General features: G+C 38.8%; 1 protein-coding gene across 9 annotated transcripts in view; it reads left to right on the top strand.

Moving 5' to 3' along the window:
- TASOR (transcription activation suppressor) overlaps positions 1-18,404 on the top strand; it is a 62,585-nt gene that overhangs the window by 35,383 nt on the left and 8,798 nt on the right. For 3 of the 9 annotated variants that reach the window (XM_055273567.2, XM_055273533.2, XM_055273592.2), the window contains 7 exons: positions 873-945; positions 1,033-1,104; positions 2,671-3,372; positions 7,808-8,211; positions 9,741-9,885; positions 11,094-11,153; positions 16,115-17,037. In XM_055273567.2, the coding sequence (XP_055129542.1) occupies positions 873-945; positions 1,033-1,104; positions 2,671-3,372; positions 7,808-8,211; positions 9,741-9,885; positions 11,094-11,153; positions 16,115-17,037 (2,379 nt within the window). The remainder of the gene's footprint in view (positions 1-872; positions 946-1,032; positions 1,105-2,670; positions 3,373-7,807; positions 8,212-9,740; positions 9,886-11,093; positions 11,154-16,114; positions 17,038-18,404) is intronic. The other 6 variants (XM_055273575.2, XM_055273547.2, XM_055273541.2 and 3 more) reach the window with 3 other exon arrangements.

Consider the following 18,404-nt stretch of genomic DNA (forward strand, 5'->3'; position numbering starts at 1 on the left):
GACTTGTCTTACATGTTTATCCTAGTCTGTCCTCACCCTGTTGCCAGTGATAAGTGCTGTGATGTTTGTAAACTGTCCATTATAACTCAGGTTTGCTCATGGTGTTGCCTCTACTGAAATGTCCTTCCTATAATCTCAGGCTCTTGTCAGTGTACCCATCCTTCAAAATCCACTTTTGATACACCTTCAGTAAACCTTTCTTGACCATCTTTTACTACCGTAAACAAACTGTATTTTTCCATTTCTGTTATTTTGTAAATCTCTTAGGGAACTTTTCTGTCTTATGTAATTACTGGTATTTATTGTGGTACTCTGTCTCCCTAATTATAAACTTCTTGTGATCAAGGATCTTGTGTTGCTTGTATTTGGATGTCTCTGGGCAAAGTGCCTTACATGTGAAAAGTGTTCATGTAATATGTGTGCAGTTAGATTATGGCAACACATTGGGTTTGCGATTAGTTTGAACTCCTGCAACGCAGTGTTTCGAAGCATGTTTTATATCTAGCATCTAGCACATTACCCTGGCCATTAATAAACATGTCTTTTGAATTGATGAAGAAAATATTTGAAGTCTTTAGTTTCGTTCTTGTATTTTAGCTTCAGGGAAAAATTAACGTGGTTTTGCAGTTAGGGGAGTTCTTTCAGTAACATTTTCTCATTAATGTTATGAAAACCAAGGAATTTTTATGTGATTGGAATCCTGTTAATCAGCAGAGTTGGTAGAAAGAGTTAACTAATTCATTAGCAATATTTTTTCTTAAAAGATGATTAAGAACTTTTTTTCTTTACAATTAGTAGAAAATGCTGTGTGTCTGCCTTATGGTGAATAATAATAAAGCAGATACAACTTCTTCCTTCCCCTCAAAATACAGGTTCTTGTTAAACCTTTGGGAGACCGAGGATACCTTTTTCTTCTCTCCCCTTATCAGATGGTTCCTCCATATGGTAGGTGGTCTCTCTTTAATTTTTACAATTCTGTCTTAACTTTTTAGTTACAACACATTGCTAATGAGTTTGGCTTCTGTTTTTTAGAATATCAGACTGCCAAGTCTCGAGTCCTACATGCTTTGTTTCTATTTCAAGAACCTAGAAGCCTAGTTACTTGTAAGTTCTTTGAATATCTAAATCTGGTTACTTATAGATACTTAACATTTCATTGAAATTTTCCAGATAACTTACTAAACATTCTGTCTTTCTTACATCATGTTTCAGGAAATACTGGGGGTTAAGAGGTATTAGCAATATAAGACACAAATTATATGTTTTTTTTTTTTTTTTTTTTTGAGACAGAGTTTTGCTCTTCTTGCCCAGGCTGGAGTACAGTGGCACGATCTCAGCTCACTGCAACCTCCACCTCCCAGGTTCAAGTGATTCTCCTGCCTCAGCCTCTTGAGTAGCTGGGATTACAAGGCATCCACCACCATGCCCAGCTAATTTTTTTGTATTTTTAGTAGAGACGGGGTTTCACCATGTTGGCCAGGCTGGTCTCGAACTCCTGACCTCAAGTGATCCTCCTGCCTCGGTCTCCCAAAGTGTTGGGATTACAGGCGTGAGCCACTGTGCCTGGCCGACAATTTTTTTTAACTATGAAAAATTAATTTGTGTTTATCAGTGCTCTCATAAAGCTTGATTATAATTGTTATAGTACTGTAGCTTAGTTATGAGGGTTACTTATTTATTTATTTTAGAGATAGAGTCTCACTCTGTTGCTCAGGCAGTGGTGCGATCATGGCTCACTACATACAGCCTTGCCCTCCCTCCTAGGCTCAGGTGATTCTCCTGCCTCAGCCTCTTGAGTAGCTTGAGATTACAGGCGTGCACCAGCACACCTAGCTAAGTTTAAATTTTTTCTTTTTTCCTTTAGAAGCAGTATCTCACTATGTTGTCTAGGTTGTTCTTGAACTCCTGGCCTGAAGCAATCCAACTACTTCAGCCTCCCAAGCTGCTGGGATTACAGGCATGAGCCACTATGCCCGATCTATGAGGGTTTTGTATGATTTTTTAGCTTAGTTAAATTTTGCATTCAAATTTTAGTAACTCTAAAGCATCATTTGCCAGGATAAATATTAGGCCATTCAAAATTAATAAGAATTTTTGGCACTGATATTAAGACAAGATTTGTTAACTACCTTTTCTAAGAATGAACTTTAATACTATGTGTTAAGCTAAAGTTCCCACTAATGGCTTTATTTTACTGTTGGATTAAGGATGAGTTTCTCAGTTGTGGCTACTCAGCATCTACATATCTGTTCATGTGAAGTTACTACTTTATAAGAGGAAGGGATGACATGCAGGACTATTTTGCTTGGAGCCTCAGATCTTGTTCTGTCTCTATTTCTTCTTACATGTTGCTTGCCACTATTTGAATTTCCTGGGGGCAGTAGGAAGTGAGATCTTCAATGAGTGGGTGGTTTTTCCTTTAAAAATGCTTTCTGCTTTTTCATTTGTTTTAGTTTCTTATTGGCCTGTTTTAGGATCCTGGACTTTACAAGCATGCTATTCATATATTTGCTATATTATATATGTACTAGGGTACATACTGGTCTGGTTCAACATTAATGTATAAATGTTTTTATACTTACTTGGCAATACTTAGATCTGTATTTGATTAGTTTCTTGATTGCTAACATGGTTTGCTTTTTTTTTTTTTTTTTTTTTTTTTATTTACAGCGCAAAAAGGTTCAACCAGTGCAGCACCACAGGAGAGGCATGAGAGCATGCCAGATGTATTAAAAATAGCTCAATTTTTACAATTTTCTTTGATTCAGTGTCGAAAGGAATTCAAAAATATAAGCACTATAAATTTTCATTCTGTTGTTGAAAAGTATGTAAGTGAATTTTTTAAGCGAGGTTTTGGTTCGGGTAAACGAGAGTTTATTATGTTTCCATATGATTCACGATTAGATGATAAAAAGTTCTTATACTCAGCTCCCAGAAATAAATCCCATATTGATACTTGTTTGCATGCCTATATTTTTCGGCCTGAAGTGTATCAGTTACCTATTTGTAAATTAAAAGAACTATTTGAAGAAAATAGAAAACTTCAACAGTTTAGTCCACTTTCAGATTATGAAGGTCAAGAAGAAGAAATGAATGGTACAAAAATGAAATTTGGAAAACGAAATAACTCAAGAGGTGAAGCCATTATATCTGGAAAGCAAAGATCATCTCATTCTTTGGATTATGATAAGGATAGAGTCAAAGAATTGATTAATTTAATTCAGTGTAGGAAAAAGAATGTGGGTGGGGACTCAGACACAGAAGATATGAGAAGCAAAACTGTCTTGAAGAGGAAGCTTGAGGATCTACCTGAAAATATGAGAAAGCTCGCCAAAACCAGTAATTTATCTGAAAATTGCCATCCGTATGAAGGTAAAATATCAGATTGCTCTTGTAATAACAGCCAAAGATAAAGTAGTTCTGTTCTTTCCTGTAGTAGGGGGCGTATAAATTAAAGCCTGAGGGTCAAATTCAGCCTGTTCACTATTTTTGTAAAGAAAGTTGTATTTGAATACAGCCATGCCCATTTATTTATGTGTATGTAACTGCTCTCATGCTGTAATGGCAGAGTTGGCACTGAGACTGTATGGCCCACAAAGCCTAAAATATTTGCTACGTGGCCCAGTACAGGAAATACTTTACAATTCCTGCCCTGGTACGTCAGATTTCTAAATTGTTTGGTTTAGCTTAACATGACATAATACTACTAATCAGAGCTCTTGTCCTTTTATATTCCTTTTTTTTTTTGAGACGGAGTCTCGATGTCTCGCCAAGGCTGGAGTGGAGTTGGAATGATCTTGGCTCACTGTAAGCTCCACCTCCTGGGTTCACACCATTCTCCTGCCTCAGCCTCCCGAGTAGCTGGGACTGCAGGCGCCTGCCACCACGCCCAGTTAATTTTTTGTATTTTTAGTAGAGATGGGGTTTCACGATGTGAGCTAGGATGGTCTCGATCTTCTGACCCTCGTGATCCGCCCACCTCGGCCTCCCAAAGTGCTGGAATTACAGGCATGAGCCACCACGCCCAGCCATATTCCTTTATTTTTATAGTTGAAGAAGTATAATGTCAGAATATTAGTATCTTTTAGGCTGTTGCATAATGAAAAGGAACCTTCTGAATTGGAAAATAAAATATGCATACACATATTCTTTTCTACCCCAAGAATCCAGGAATATCTTTGGGTTTTTCTTTTTTTGTTGTTCTTTTTTCCTTTGTTTTGTTTTAGTTGATAGAAAAAGATAGACATGTAAGGTGCTTGTTTTAAGTGTGTTTGTTTCAATATTGCAAGTCAGCTAAAATACTTTAGTCTAGATTTTTAAGATCTTAACACTACTAGTTGATAAGCACGGAATGAGTTCTTTTGCATTCAGAGAAAGTTGACATAACAATCCACGTTTTGTGTTGCCGTTGCTCCTCTGAGTAATTATGGCAGAACTCAGTATTCTTATGTTTTTTATTAAGCAACTTGTCTCTTCAAATTCAGTGTGTCTTAGTCTAGGTTAGTCAGATCAGTGTCTTAGTCTAGGTTAGTCAGATAAGTGTCTTTTTACACTTTTGCTTTTAGCAATCTGTATTTGTATCCTCACTTTTCACTTTTCTGCTCTTTTTATTTATTTATTTACTTTTGGAGACAAAGTCTCACTCCGTCACCCAGGCTGTAGTGCAATGGCTCAGTCTTGGCTCACTGCAACCTTTGCCTACCTGGTTCAAATGATTCTCGTGCCTGATCTCCCCCGTAGCTGGAATTACAGACATGTACTACCATGCCTGGCTAATTTTTATATCTTTAGTAGAGACAGGGTTTTGCCATGTTGGCCAGGCTGGTCTTGAACTCCTGACCTCAAGTGATCTGTCTGTCTTGGCCTCCCAAAGTGCTGGGATTACAGTCGTCAGCCACCATGCTCAGCCTGCTCTCCTTTTACTTCTTTTATTGTTACGGTATTCAATATGGTAGCCACTAGCCATATGTTGTTGTTTAAGTTTGAATTAAAATACATTTCAACAACCACACCATTGTATTAGTACACAGAGAGAACATTTCATTATTGCAGAAAGTTCTATTTGACATTACTGTTCTTTGCAGTAACTGTCATGGTTTTTTCTTTAGTTAACCTGTGTGTCTCTTTCTCTTTCCAATGTTGTTACTCTTTGTCTGTGTTCTTTATCTCTTTGGTGGCCTTCCTGACTTACTACCTTCTTGCACCTGTTTCGTTATCATGTTCTTCTCAGTATTGCTTTGCTAATTTGCTACCAATCTCATCTTATATACTTGCCTTTTAAGGCTTTGTTATAGACTAGCCATGTCCAGCCATGTTTCCCACTTTTCTCTCACATGTCTTGGTTAAGGGTCATCTCTCTCTGTCTAGAGTATGTCATGGTCAGTCTTTTATTTCCCTCTTTTTTTTCCTGAAGTAGCTTCCATTTCTTTCAAGCCTTATATCTTTGCAGTTCATATTTCTCCTCAGCTTTCTGTCTATTCTCCTTAATGGTCTCCTCCTTTATGCTGGATTTGCAATCTGTGCTGAAACTGTTAGCACTTACTGACACATACTGTCTTATCTTGTGACATGTCTTGAGAGTTTTGTTTACTGTGTGCTAGGTACTTTATGTATATGAACTCATTTATTAATAGTTCTTGAGTGGTAGGCATTATTATCCTAATTTTGCAGATGAGAAAATCATCTCAGATAAGTTAAATAACTTTACCAAAAGTTATGAAGTTAGTGGCACAATCCGAAGTCAGTTCTGACTGACTCCAAAGCATTGTTCACAACAAACTGCTGCATTTTCTGTCACTGTGCACATGATACGCACTCAATAAATAAGATACTTATTTTTTGGTACTGTCTTTGTTGGTAACTAATTCTGTGTATGTGAAAAAATAGTTGTGGGTAAAAATCAGGCTTCATCAATAATTAAAATGATGAGAAAGCCATACTAATTATAATAAATGAAACAAGAAATGGGACAGAGGAAGAAGGGTAGCGTGCTTAAATAAAACTAGTGACTGTCAGACTTGGCATTTTTAGGTGTTTCTCATTTATTTCTTTTTAAGTAATTTTGCATTTCAAGTTTGTATTCTTTTTTGAGATGGAGTCGTGCTCTGTCACCCAGGCTGGAGTGCAGTGGCACAATCTCGGCTCACTGCAAGCTCCGCCTCCCGGGTTCATGCCATTCTTTTGCCTCAGCCTCCCAAGTAGCTGGGGCACCCGCCACCATGCCTGGCTACTTTTTTGTGTTTTTAGTAGAGACGGGGTTTCACCGTGTTAGCTAGGATGGTCTTGATCTCCTGACCTCGTGATCCGCCCACCTCGGCCCCCCAAAGTGCCGGGATTACAGGCGTGAGCCACCATGCCCGGCCATATTCTAACTTTTAAAACACCCTGATCTTGATTTGGTGGTGAGCCCAGTCATTTTGTGAGGTAACCTCCTAACCCATTCCCACCACTCCTTATAACTTTTAACATAAACTGTTTTGAGGTACAATTTATATCAGTGTGCTTATTTAAGCACACAGTTTGATGAGTTTTGACAGCTGTGTAATCACTGCTCCAATATATAGAACTTTTTTTTTTTTTTTTTAAGATGGAGTCTTACTCTGTCTTCCAGGCTGGAGTGCAGTGACCCAGTCTTGGCTCACTGCAACCTCTGCCTCCTGGGTTAAGCGATTCTCCTATCTCAGCCTCCCGAGTAGCTGGGATTACAGGCGTGTGCCACCATGCCAAGCTAATTTTTTTGTATTTTTTTAGTAGAGACAGGGTTTCACCATGTTAGCCAAGATGGTCTCGATCTCCTGACCTCGTGATCCACCCGCCTCAGCCTCCCAAAGTGCTGGGATTATAGGCGTGAGCCACTGTGCGTGGCCAGAACATTTTTATGTGTTGCTTTGTGTTCTTTGTTAGGTAGTTCACCGCATTCCACTACGGATCTGCTTTTTGTCTTTATAGATTAGTTTTGCCTGCTCTATAAAAAGTTTACATAATTAGAATCATACAGTATGCAGTCCTTTGTTTCTGACATTTATTTTTGTGGTACGTTATACTCTTAAATTAGAAATCCTAACTCAGGCTTCACCCCGTCCCTACCCTACCCCAATATTAAAGCACATGACTTTCTGAATGTTTGCTCCCTTTACAAGTTTTAAAATATATTATTGGTTGTTACAGATTATACAGATATATAGTGCATGCGTGGAACCATGTCTTAACGTGTTTCCTCTTATAATGCTTTTTGTTCTTGATGCAAATTTTGTGGAGATTTCTTCAGGGTGATTTTATGTCTATAATATCCTATCTTCATCATGAATTTAAGTAATCTAGTCATTCAAGATAAGGTGTAGATTTTAAGTGTGTCAGCCAGTGCCTTAAGGACAAAATATAATAGGTATGGAAAAGATAGAAATCAAATTAAGTCATTTTTTTAGTAGCCTAGTGTAATACACATATAATCCTAACAATTGGCAAAATAGTAAGTACAAATGTTTCATCTCTTGTCAAGCACCTGGTTGACTTTGAGATTTTGATGGTAGTTACTAATACACATATTTAAAACCTAATGCATGAGCTTATTTTCCTGTTGATAGAATGCTTAAATTACAATGGAAATTAAACTTTAATAGCAATTTTGAACTATGTGCAAAATTTTACAGTTCTGTTTGTAAAGTGATGCGAATATTTGTAAAGTCTAAGCAAATTGGTTGAGTTCCTGACCATAAATGCTTTATGATAATTTTTTAGGTATATTTGATTTTAAAAATTTTATGCTTGCTTTTAAACTTAACTTCAACCAATGACTTCCTTTTCTCAGAGTCTCCACAGCCTATTGGCTCACTTGGACATGATGCTGACTTGAGGCGGCAGCAGCAGGATACCTGTAACTCCGGCATTGCTGATATCCATAGGCTGTTTAATTGGTTATCAGAAACACTAGCAAATGCGCGCCATTCTGACGCATCTCTGACAGACACAGTCAACAAAGCCTTAGGATTGAGCACTGATGATGCCTATGAAGAGCTGAGGCAAAAACATGAGTATGAGTTGAACTCTACCCCAGATAAGAAAGAATTTGAGCAGCCTACTTGTGCAAAAATTGAAAATGAACAGTTTAAGGGTACTCAGAGCTTATTACTAGAAGTTGATGCAACATCTAAGTATTCTGTTGCTATTTCTACCAGCGAAGTGGGCACTGACCATAAGCTACATTTGAAAGAAGTAAGCATATAGCTGTTGGTTACCTTTGTGTTTGTGAGTGTGTGTGTGAAAGAGGTGCTGTGAGTATGCTTCAGGGAATGATTTTTTCTTTGAAAAAGAAAGAAAATGCACTTTCGAGTAAAGGTGCTTGTCTAGGATGGTACTTCCTAAGTTATTCCTTGTTACAAAGAGATAAATGCTGAAGTAGTTTTCCTTCCTTCTTAGAAGCTTAATATATTGTCTACAGTTTACTTGTTGTGATAAAGCTAAGGTGGAACAATCTATTAATATTTGTCAGAAATGGCTTATTGGGAGTTAATTCCTTATTGTTTCATAATGAAGTTGAATTATCAAAGCATTGACTTTCTGTTGGCAGTAACAGAGAACCCAAAGGTGAGACAGATGAGGATACCAGTCTCAGTACAGCAGTGTAACAAAGTTAGGTACTTGGTATTTCTTACACAAATAGGAATGGAACATAAGCAGCCTTTAGGATTACCTGTGAAGTGACTGTCAGCCTTTGCTTATTAGAGTGTCCAGTATATTTATGATATATGTTCAGAGTGCTGGTTTATAGCTGAGAAGTAGCCTTATCTCCCTTAAGTAGTCGCTGCATCACTGGGGAATAGTTCTAGGATGGCACCATATTCCTATGGGCTTATTTCTTCATTTACTGTCTCCATTGTCTCTTCCCTGCCTTTATTTAAAGTTGTATGCATGTCCCCATTCTTTCTCGATGTCATTTTGAGATATTTATTTCAAGGGGAAGATGATGGCAAGAGGCTTATTTGTTGGGTTATGTAAGGTAGGCACTGAGGAACTAACCTGTATTAGTATTTCCTGATATCTTTTTTTTTTTTTTTTTTTTTTTGAGACGGAGTCTTGCTGTCGACAGCCCAGGCTGGAGTGCAGTGGCGCAATCTCGGCTCACTGCAAGGTCCGCCTCCCGGGTTCACGCCATTCTCCTGCCTCAGCCTCTCTGAGTAGCTGGGACTACAGGCACCCGCCACCACGCCCGGCTAATTTTTTTTTGTATTTTTAGTAGAGACGGGGTTTCACCGTTGTCTTGATCTCCTGACCTCGTGATCCGCCCGCCTCGGCCTCCCAAAGTGCTGGGATTACAAGCGTGAGCCACCACGCCCGGCCTCGTGCTATCTTTTGTATTTTAAATCAAGTTGATGGGGGGCGGGGATGTGGGTTGAACCTAGCACACTACCCATTTTTATAACTAAAGTTTTATTGGAGTACAGCTGTGTCCGTTTGTTTAGGTATTGCCTGTGGTAGACTAGAGAGTCTGGCCTGCAGAGCCTAAAATATTTACTGTTTGGCACTTTAGCGTAAAAGTTTACCAATCCCTGTTCTAAATTAACATAAAATTACGTTTTGAGGGAAAAGTTATGTTTTAATTTTGAGACTAGAGTATAACTTTACCATGTTGATTTTATGCATTTGTAATGTTTAGATTGAAGCACGTGAATTTACAGTGAAAAAAGTTTATTCTTGACATTAAAATGAAAAGAAAGCTATTGAGTGTGTACTTTGATTTTTAGGATCCAAATTTAATTAGCGTGAATAATTTTGAAGACTGCAGTTTGTGTCCCAGTGTTCCCATTGAACATGGATTTCGTAGGCAACAATCTAAGTCAAATAATGTTGAAGAGACTGAAATACATTGGAAACTGATTCCAATTACAGGTAAGAAAAGTATACTTGGACTTGGGTTTGCTTCATTTTACTTAGAGACCAATTTCCTGAAGGTTTCCATCTTTTGTGGATTTCACTCGTGGGTCACTAGGTGCTTCATCTTACTTGGCGCCGACATCTTCAGTGTCTTATTTTGAGTAATACAATGTTCATCACTGAGTGTTGCTCTTCTTGGTCAGCATCAGCAAGCACCTGCAAAATCACCTTAAAAACAGGGTTAAGACACACTGTCTGTATGGAGTTTAGCATGCAGACTGCTGAATGAAGACTGTTGGCAGAAACTGAGTTTTTGATAAGGTGAGGTAGCTGCAGAGATAAAATGGTGCTCTTTGGACAACCAATTAAATGCTGTCTTCTCAAACTTTAAACTTCACCTTAACAAACTGTCATGTAATAAGTGATAATGTTGAGGTTCATCTATTAGAAATTTGATTTCTTAATACTGGGTTATCTTAAATAAATTGGATTATCTTAGAGAATGGCCTGAATGATCAAATGTAAATGTTATTGAACTGTGAGGCAAAAAGTTTAGCAGATGTTGAAATACTATCTCTTTTTTGGTAGCATTCTAATTTCACTGTGCAAACACATACGTACACACACATAAATACATACTCTTAGTATTCCAAGTTCTTACTTTTCTTAGCTGAACATTTTTGGAAATATTTTCAGGGTATATGTCTTTTCCAGTCCTACATCTTTAACCTTTTAAAAAAAATAACAACAGCAAACAACTTTTTGTTACAAAGGAGACTGGCCTGTGAACTAGACTAGAACCTGTTGAGACTTCCGAGGACTCTGAGAAGAATTTATAAAACTTGATGAGTTCCCATTGGGCTTTAGCACCATCTTCTACTTAACACCTTTCTGGAGGGCAGGAGGCCTGTAGGTGATGATAGAGGGAACCTAGTATTGTTTTATGAGGTGGAAACATCAGCTTGAGTAGGAGAAACAAAAGAAGTATTTGATATAAGAAGGTTATCCTAACCGTTTCTCGTTTAGGCACCTTCATACTTGGTGTTGGTCATTTGAAGGTACAATGTCTTAAGTGTTGATATTCCATCATCACCAATATGACCCTTCAGATTATTTTAGGCAGAAGAAGGAATGCTTGCATCGTTACCACTTGGGGTTGTCTGAAAGGTGCTTAGTAGGTATCACTAATGTCTGAAGAGAGTCTAATGGATGCTTTCCCTCAGGAGGGAATGCAAGAAGCCCAGAAGACCAGCTGGGGAAACATGGTGAGAAACAAACACCAGGTGAGAAGGCTTGCTTTGCTTTTCTTCCCAATGTGCCCTTCAGAATTGCTACTTGCATTTCTGATACTCCATCAATAGGGCATTTACTTGAATTTTTTTAATTACAGAAAATTTGGACAGTACCATATTTATTTATATGTAAATCATTGAGTTGTATCCAATATTCTTACTATAAAGAGTGTTCAAATAAGTTACCGAATATTTATATAGATTAAGTTTTCTTCACCCACAGTAGAGTCTATCTTACAATATGATTTGGGAAGACCAGAATATATTCCTAAGCCATTTGTGCAGTATATTTTATGAGAAACTTCTTTTTTTTGTTTTTGTTTTTTTTTGAGATGGAATCTTACTCTGTCACCCAGGCTGGAGTGCAGTGGCGTGAGCTCGGCTCACTGCAACCTCTGCCTCCCAGGTTCAAGCAGTTCACCTTCCTCAGCCTCCCAAGTAGCTGGGATTACAGGCACATGCCACCATGCCCAGCTAATTCTTTTATTTTTAGTAGAGACGGGATTTCACCATGTTTGCCAGGCTGGTCTCAAACTCCTGACCTCAGGTGATCCACCTGCTTCAGCCTCCCAAAGTGCTGGGATTACAGGATTGAGCCCCCAAACCTGGGTTTCTTGTTTTTTAAATTTTTAAAAAATAGCCAAGGGGGAAGCCATTTATATTTTAGGTATACTATTCATAGTCTTTTAACCTAGTTCTGATTGTAAAACTAATTTCTGCAGGTAGTTTAAGAGATTAAGAAACTTGGATTTCAGAAACAATTGCAGATATTACTGATTAGCTAGTTGGCAGTGGGTATGTAGGAGATAATCTTTGTCTGAGCTTGGTGGATTCAGCTTCTCTGCAGGTGGTCATAGGCATTGTTTTCTTGCTTACAGTTTGGTGGTGATCTTTTTTATGTTTTCCTTCAGTTTTGTTGTATCTGACTCTTTCAGAAATTAAAGTGTTTTTTTATTTGTAAGAAATGTGAAATGACTTTCTTACTTCATCTTTGTAGTAATTTATTTCCTTTGGGAGTTTCCCTCCCCCGCTAATTAAATTTACTAGCTTCCTTCAAGAAAATCTTCACCATCTCCTTCTAGGAAAATGTGGTAAAAAAAAAAGAAACCATGAACAACAGATACATAACATAGAGGAAAGTTCACAAATCTTTTTTTTTTTTTTTTCCCCTCTGATATAGAATCTCTCTCTGTCGCCCAGGCTGGAGTGCAATGGCATGATCTTGATTCACTGCAACCTCTGCCTCCTGGGTTAAGCGATTCTCCTGCCTCAGCCTCCCAAGTAGCTGGGATTACAGGCATGTGCCACCACACCCAGCTGATTTTTGTATTTTTAGTAGAGACAGGGTTTCACCTTGTTGGCCAGGCTAGTCTCGAACTCCTGACCTCAAGTGAGCCACTGCACCTGGCCACAGATCTTTAATGTACAGCATTTTGAAATTTTACATATGTACATGACCACCACCCAAATCAAGGTATAGAATGTTTCTAGCATCCTAGAAGATTTTCTTCCACATTCTCCTAGTTAGTACTCTCCTTGTTCCCAAGTAAGCTCTAATCCGATTAGTTTTGCCTGTTGTTGAACTTAGGATAAATAGAGCCTACTCATGTCGTCTCTCGTGTTTGGTACTTTCATGCAATATTATGTCAGGGAGTCCATGTTTTGCATCTATCAGTAATTCTTTTCTGATTTCGGGGTTTCACCATGTTGGCCAGGATGGTCTCGATCTCTTGACCTTGTGATCTGCCCACCTTGGCCTCCCAAAATGTTGGGATTACAGGTGTGAGCCACTGTGCCTGGCTAGTAGTTATCTTTCTTATGCTTCAGAATGTTCCATCAGCACCTGCATTCCTCTTATTTGGGAATACCATCTTTATATTTTGTAAGCTAAAGTGTAGACATCTGAATGATGGTGCCTTTAGAGAACTGACTACTCCCCTTTCACTTAAAAGTTAAAATACTGCAATTATTTAATGGCAATGAGTGTTTTTTTTTTTTTTTTTTTGAGACGGAGTCTCGCTCTGTCGCCCAGGCTGGTGCGATCTCGACTCACTGCAAGCTCCGCCTCCTGGGTTCACGCCATTCTCCTGCCTCAGCCTCTCCAAGTAGCTGGGACTACAGGTGCCCGCCACCATGCCCGGCTAATTTTTTTTTTTTGTATTTTTAGTAGGGATGGGGTTTCACCGTGGTATCGATCTCCTGACCTCGTGATCCGCCCGCCTCGGCCTCCCAAAGTGCTGGGATTACAAGCGTGAGCGAGTGTTTTTTAAAAAGCACAATGGCTCATGTTTGTAATCCCAGCATTTTGGGAGGCCAAGGTGTGTGGATCAGGAGGTCAAGACATTGAGACCATCCTGGACAACATGGTAAAACCCTGTCTCTACTTAAAAAAAGAAAAATTAGCTGAGCATGGTGGCTCGCGCCTGTAGTTGCAGCTACTCGGGAGGCTGAGGCAGGAGAATTGCTCGAACCTGGGAGGTGGAGGTTGCAGTGAGCCGAGATCGCACCACTGCACTCCAGCCTGGTGGCAGAGCGAGACTCTGTCTCAAAAAAACAACAAAAAAAGCATTATTATGGATTGACATGTATGTGTGTTTTCAATCACTTATAGATGAAGATATTTTCAAAATAATTTGGTTTTTTTTTTCTATTTTTTTTTTTTTGCAACAGAATCTTGCTCTGTTGCCCAGGCAGGCTGGAGTGCAGTGGTGCAATCTTGGCTTACTGCAGCCTCTGCTTCCTGAGTAGCTGAGATTACAGGTGCTCGCCACCACGCCTGGCTAATTTTTGTATTATTTTTTTAGTAGAGACAAGGTTTCACCATTTTGGCCAGGCTGGTCTTGAACTCCTGACCTCAGGTGATCTGCCCGCCTTGGCCTCCCACAGTGCTGGGATTACAGGCATGAGCCACTGTGCCTGAGCAGTTAAGTTCTTAATAAAATCATACAAGGAAATTTGTGCAAAATAAAATTAGGTTGTGATTATTTATATTTTATAAAGGGATCTATTTGGCTTAGAGGTTTTTAATTATGGAAAATTCTGCATGTGGATTTAAGTTATATTTCAAGTTAAAAATATTCCCTTTATTTATAACCCTTCAGGAGTAAACTTACTGGTTTGTTGTTTAGCTGTATATTTTGGGAGCCACTGTTTCATTTAAAGTAATAAATAGCTGGGTGTGGTGGTATGCACCTGTAGTCCCATCTACTTGGAAGACTGAGGCAGGAGGAATTGAGGCCGGAAATTCAGGGCCAGTCTGGGAAACATAGTGAGGCCCCATGTCTAATAAATAATTCAGAATTTTTTAAATTAAGGTAGTTCTCCCCAACCCATATGTTTTATGAGATGCAATTCAAATTTTTTTCTTTGAATATATCAGATATATTTGACACGATACATTATTCAAGAAGTCCAAAAATACTTGAGAAAGTAATACTATCCCAGCCTTGGACACTTAGATTCTTCCCCGTATATTAGCCATGGTTACCAATTTCTTGTATATCCTTCCAGACACTTTACGTGTACTAAAGCACATTTTAATGTTGGAGATTTAAGATATTCAGGATATTTAGTACTCCTAATTATCTTATGAAACTTGGATTTTCTGGTTTATCAATTTCATACAGTTCTAATTCTTATCGTGACACGTTGGATATTTTGCTCCCCTCTCACCTCCTCCTACAGACCCGCCTTAGGTCTTTTCACTGTGCTGACAAATTGCCTTTGCAATAGTTAATGAGTGTACTGGTTCATGATAACCACCAGGATTGGTAGAGAATGTCGTAAGCTTGACTCCTAGTGAGGCTATTTAAACCTTTAGAAAAGTGTGGTGAGTGTGAGCAAAATCTTTACTGTAGGTTTGAAAACTATCTGTACCTGGACTGTCTGATTTAGAGGCACCATTTCCTATACTACAGCAGCAATTTGTTAGGGAATGTTGGCCAAGGCTTAAGGAAAAACAGTAATTTTTTAGTGGGTAAAATTGTGTATACGTCTTCTAAGCAAAGATCATGAGTTTTTGTCTTTTCCTAAAATATAACACTAAAATTGAAGTTAAATATATTTTTCCCCCTGTTGCTTAAAAATGGAATTAGAGTTCCCTTTTTCAAATGTAGTTTCAAAAACATACTTTGTTTGAATTTAGGATTTTTTTGGAGGAAAGTATGATCTTTTGGATTGAGCTATTTGTCAAGAGTGAAAGGTTTTAATCCCATTAGTATCAGCTAACCTCTGTATCTCAAATGAGGTATAGCTATCTTCTTTTCTCTTAGCATTATTTCCAAACAAAAGGAAAATATTTATGAAAGGACTGTCAAAAGTGTGCAGCTGTGAAATATGTTCTTCTCTTGTCTTATTGTTCCTTTTATTTTCTGATAAAATGAAGTCCCTGACATTACAGGAAATCTACTTAGCAACCTCATAAGTGAGAACAAGTCTGAAAGCAGATAAAATTAATTATCCTAGATCCTAGATGCAACTTTTAACTTGGCAGTTATTCCCACAGCATTTCTGTTTGGTATTCTTACAATTGCCTTACACCCACTAAGGGGCCATTACCATAGTAGGTATTACTTGGCAAATAATAAATACAGGGATTGAGCAAGCTGATGCAACTGACCATCTTGATTAAAACATGTGTATTAAACTTAGATCTACAGAATGGTAGGGAGGCAGAAACAAGCAAATTACTTAATTTGTATTGATGCCAAATTGGTGCTTGCTTGAGCACTTCAAAATAGCAGAGTTGTTAACATTAGCTACAACTCTAAGGACCATCCCATAAGTAGGGCACACAGGGAATAGAATTCATACCAGAATTTTAGGATCTTATTTTACCTTCTAATATAAAATTAGTTCTAAATGTGTGTTAACCCTTTTTTCCCCCAATTTAAGGGTTTATGTTTTCGTATCTTTTTGGATTGCTCTTATAATAATGAACTCTTCCTGTATAGGTATGAAATCACCAGAAGAACAACTGGTGTGTGTGCCACCACAGGAGGCCTTTCCTAACGACCCCCGGGTAATAAATAGACAGAGAAGTTCTGATTACCAGTTTCCATCCTCTCCATTTACAGACACACTAAAGGGCACCACTGAGGATGACGTGTTGACAGGTCAGGTGGAGGAGCAGTGTGTGCCAGCAGCAGAGGCAGAGCCGCCTGCAGTGAGCAAAACCACAGAGAGGACAGTGTTAGGAGAGTACAATCTCTTTTCTAGGAAGATAGAAGAGATTTTGAAGCAAAAGAATGTTTCATATGTCAGTAGAGTTTCCACACCTATCTTTTCAACACAAGAGAAGATGAAACGGCTTTCCGAGTTCATATATTCTAAGACTTCCAAAGCTGGTGTGCAGGAGTTTGTAGATGGTTTGCATGAGAAGCTAAATACTATTATTATTAAAGCATCAGCCAAGGGTGGGAATTTGCCACCAGTCAGTCCTAATGATTCTGGTGCTAAGATAGCGTCGAATCCTCTGGAAAGGCATGTCATACCAGTTTCCTCAAGTGACTTCAACAATAAACATCTCCCTGAGCCACTGTGTAGTGATCCTTTGAAAGATACCAACTCTAATGAGCAGCATTCCACTTCGACTTTAACTGAAGTAGAAATGAACCAGCCTCAACATGCCACAGAGTTAATGGTGACTTCTGATCATATTGTACCTGGTGATATGGCCCGGGAAACAGTAGAAGAAACAACAAAATCCCCCAGTGATGTAAACATTTCTGCTCAACCAGCTCTTTCAAATTTTATAAGCCAGTTAGAACCTGAAGTATTTAATAGTTTGGTTAAAATCATGAAAGATGTCCAGAAAAATACTGTGAAATTTTATATTCATGAAGAAGAAGAGAGTGTGCTCTGTAAAGAAATAAAGGTAACTAAACCAGAAGGTAATAATAATGCTGTACAAACTTATCTTGTTGGTGTGACCTCTATAAAATGGAAGTTTTTTTGTGTTTAAATGTTTTGTGTTTAAATGTTAGGCCAGGCATGGTGGCTAATACCTGTAATCCCAAAACTTGGGAGGCTGAGGCAGGAGGATTGCTTGAGGCCAGGAGTTCATGACCAGCCTGGGCAACATAACAAGACATTGTCTCTTAATAACAAAAATTAGGCGTGGTGGCACTACTGTAGTCCCAGCTGCTTGGGAAGCTCAAGTGGGAGGATCACTTGAGCCCAGGCATTCGAGATTACAGTTTGCTATGATTGTGCCAGCCTAGGTGACAGAGTGAGACTCTTTGTCTCTAAAAATAAATAATAAAAATAAATGTTGATTGTGTATTTTCATAATTTAACTCAGGGTGGAATAAAAGAGTGGTAAGTCCAAGTAAATTCAGAACTTGTGATCTATGTTAGAATTTAGAATCTTGTTTTATAGTGTCTTTTATGCACATACCTTTTAAACTTGATTTGAAGGTTTTAAGTATTTCTTGGATCTTTGGGGTTTTTTTGAGACGGAATCTCCCTCTGTCGCCCATGCTGGAGTGCAGTGGCGTGATCTTGGCTCACTGCAACCTTGCCTTCCGAGTTCAAGCGATTCTCCTGCTTCAGCCTCCCAAGTAGCTGGGATTACAGGTGTGCCACACCATGCCTGGCTAATTTTTTTTTGTATTTTTAGTAGAGGTGGGGTTTCACCGTGTTGATCAGGCTGGTCTGGAACTCTTGACCTTGTGATCCGCCCGCCTCAGCCTCCCAAAGTGCTGGGATTACAGGTGTGAGCCACTGCACCTGGCTGTTTCTTGGATTTTTAATGAGGAAGGAAAAACACAGAGAGGAAAAGTCAAGTTGCCAGGGTTTATCTCATGGGGTTTGATCAATCACATAGAAAAACAAACTGCCCAGGGTTGGCCTAATGATACACTTTTGGTGTTTCTTGATACCCTAGCCATGTAAAATTCCCTTTAGCCTTTATTGATCAAGAAACCTGATAATCTTGAACAACTTATCAATCATGAAAGATTTCTCATTGTGAGGTGTATTTTTTCTACCAAAGCTGCAGACTAACATTTCAGATATTTGGTTTAAACACACAGACGGCCAGGCGTGGTGTCTCACGCCTGTAATCTCAGCACTTTGGGAGGCCAAGACGGGTGGATCACGAGTTCAGGAGATTGAGACCATCCTGGCTAACATGGTGAAACCCCGTCTGTACTGTGTACATACAGTACAGGAGGCTGAGGCAGGATAATGGGGTGAACCCGGGAGGCGGAGCTTGCAGTGAGCCGAGATCACGCCACTGCA

Source organism: Symphalangus syndactylus, chromosome 1 (assembly GCF_028878055.3).
Source record: "Symphalangus syndactylus isolate Jambi chromosome 1, NHGRI_mSymSyn1-v2.1_pri, whole genome shotgun sequence".
Taxonomy (NCBI): domain Eukaryota; kingdom Metazoa; phylum Chordata; class Mammalia; order Primates; family Hylobatidae; genus Symphalangus; species Symphalangus syndactylus.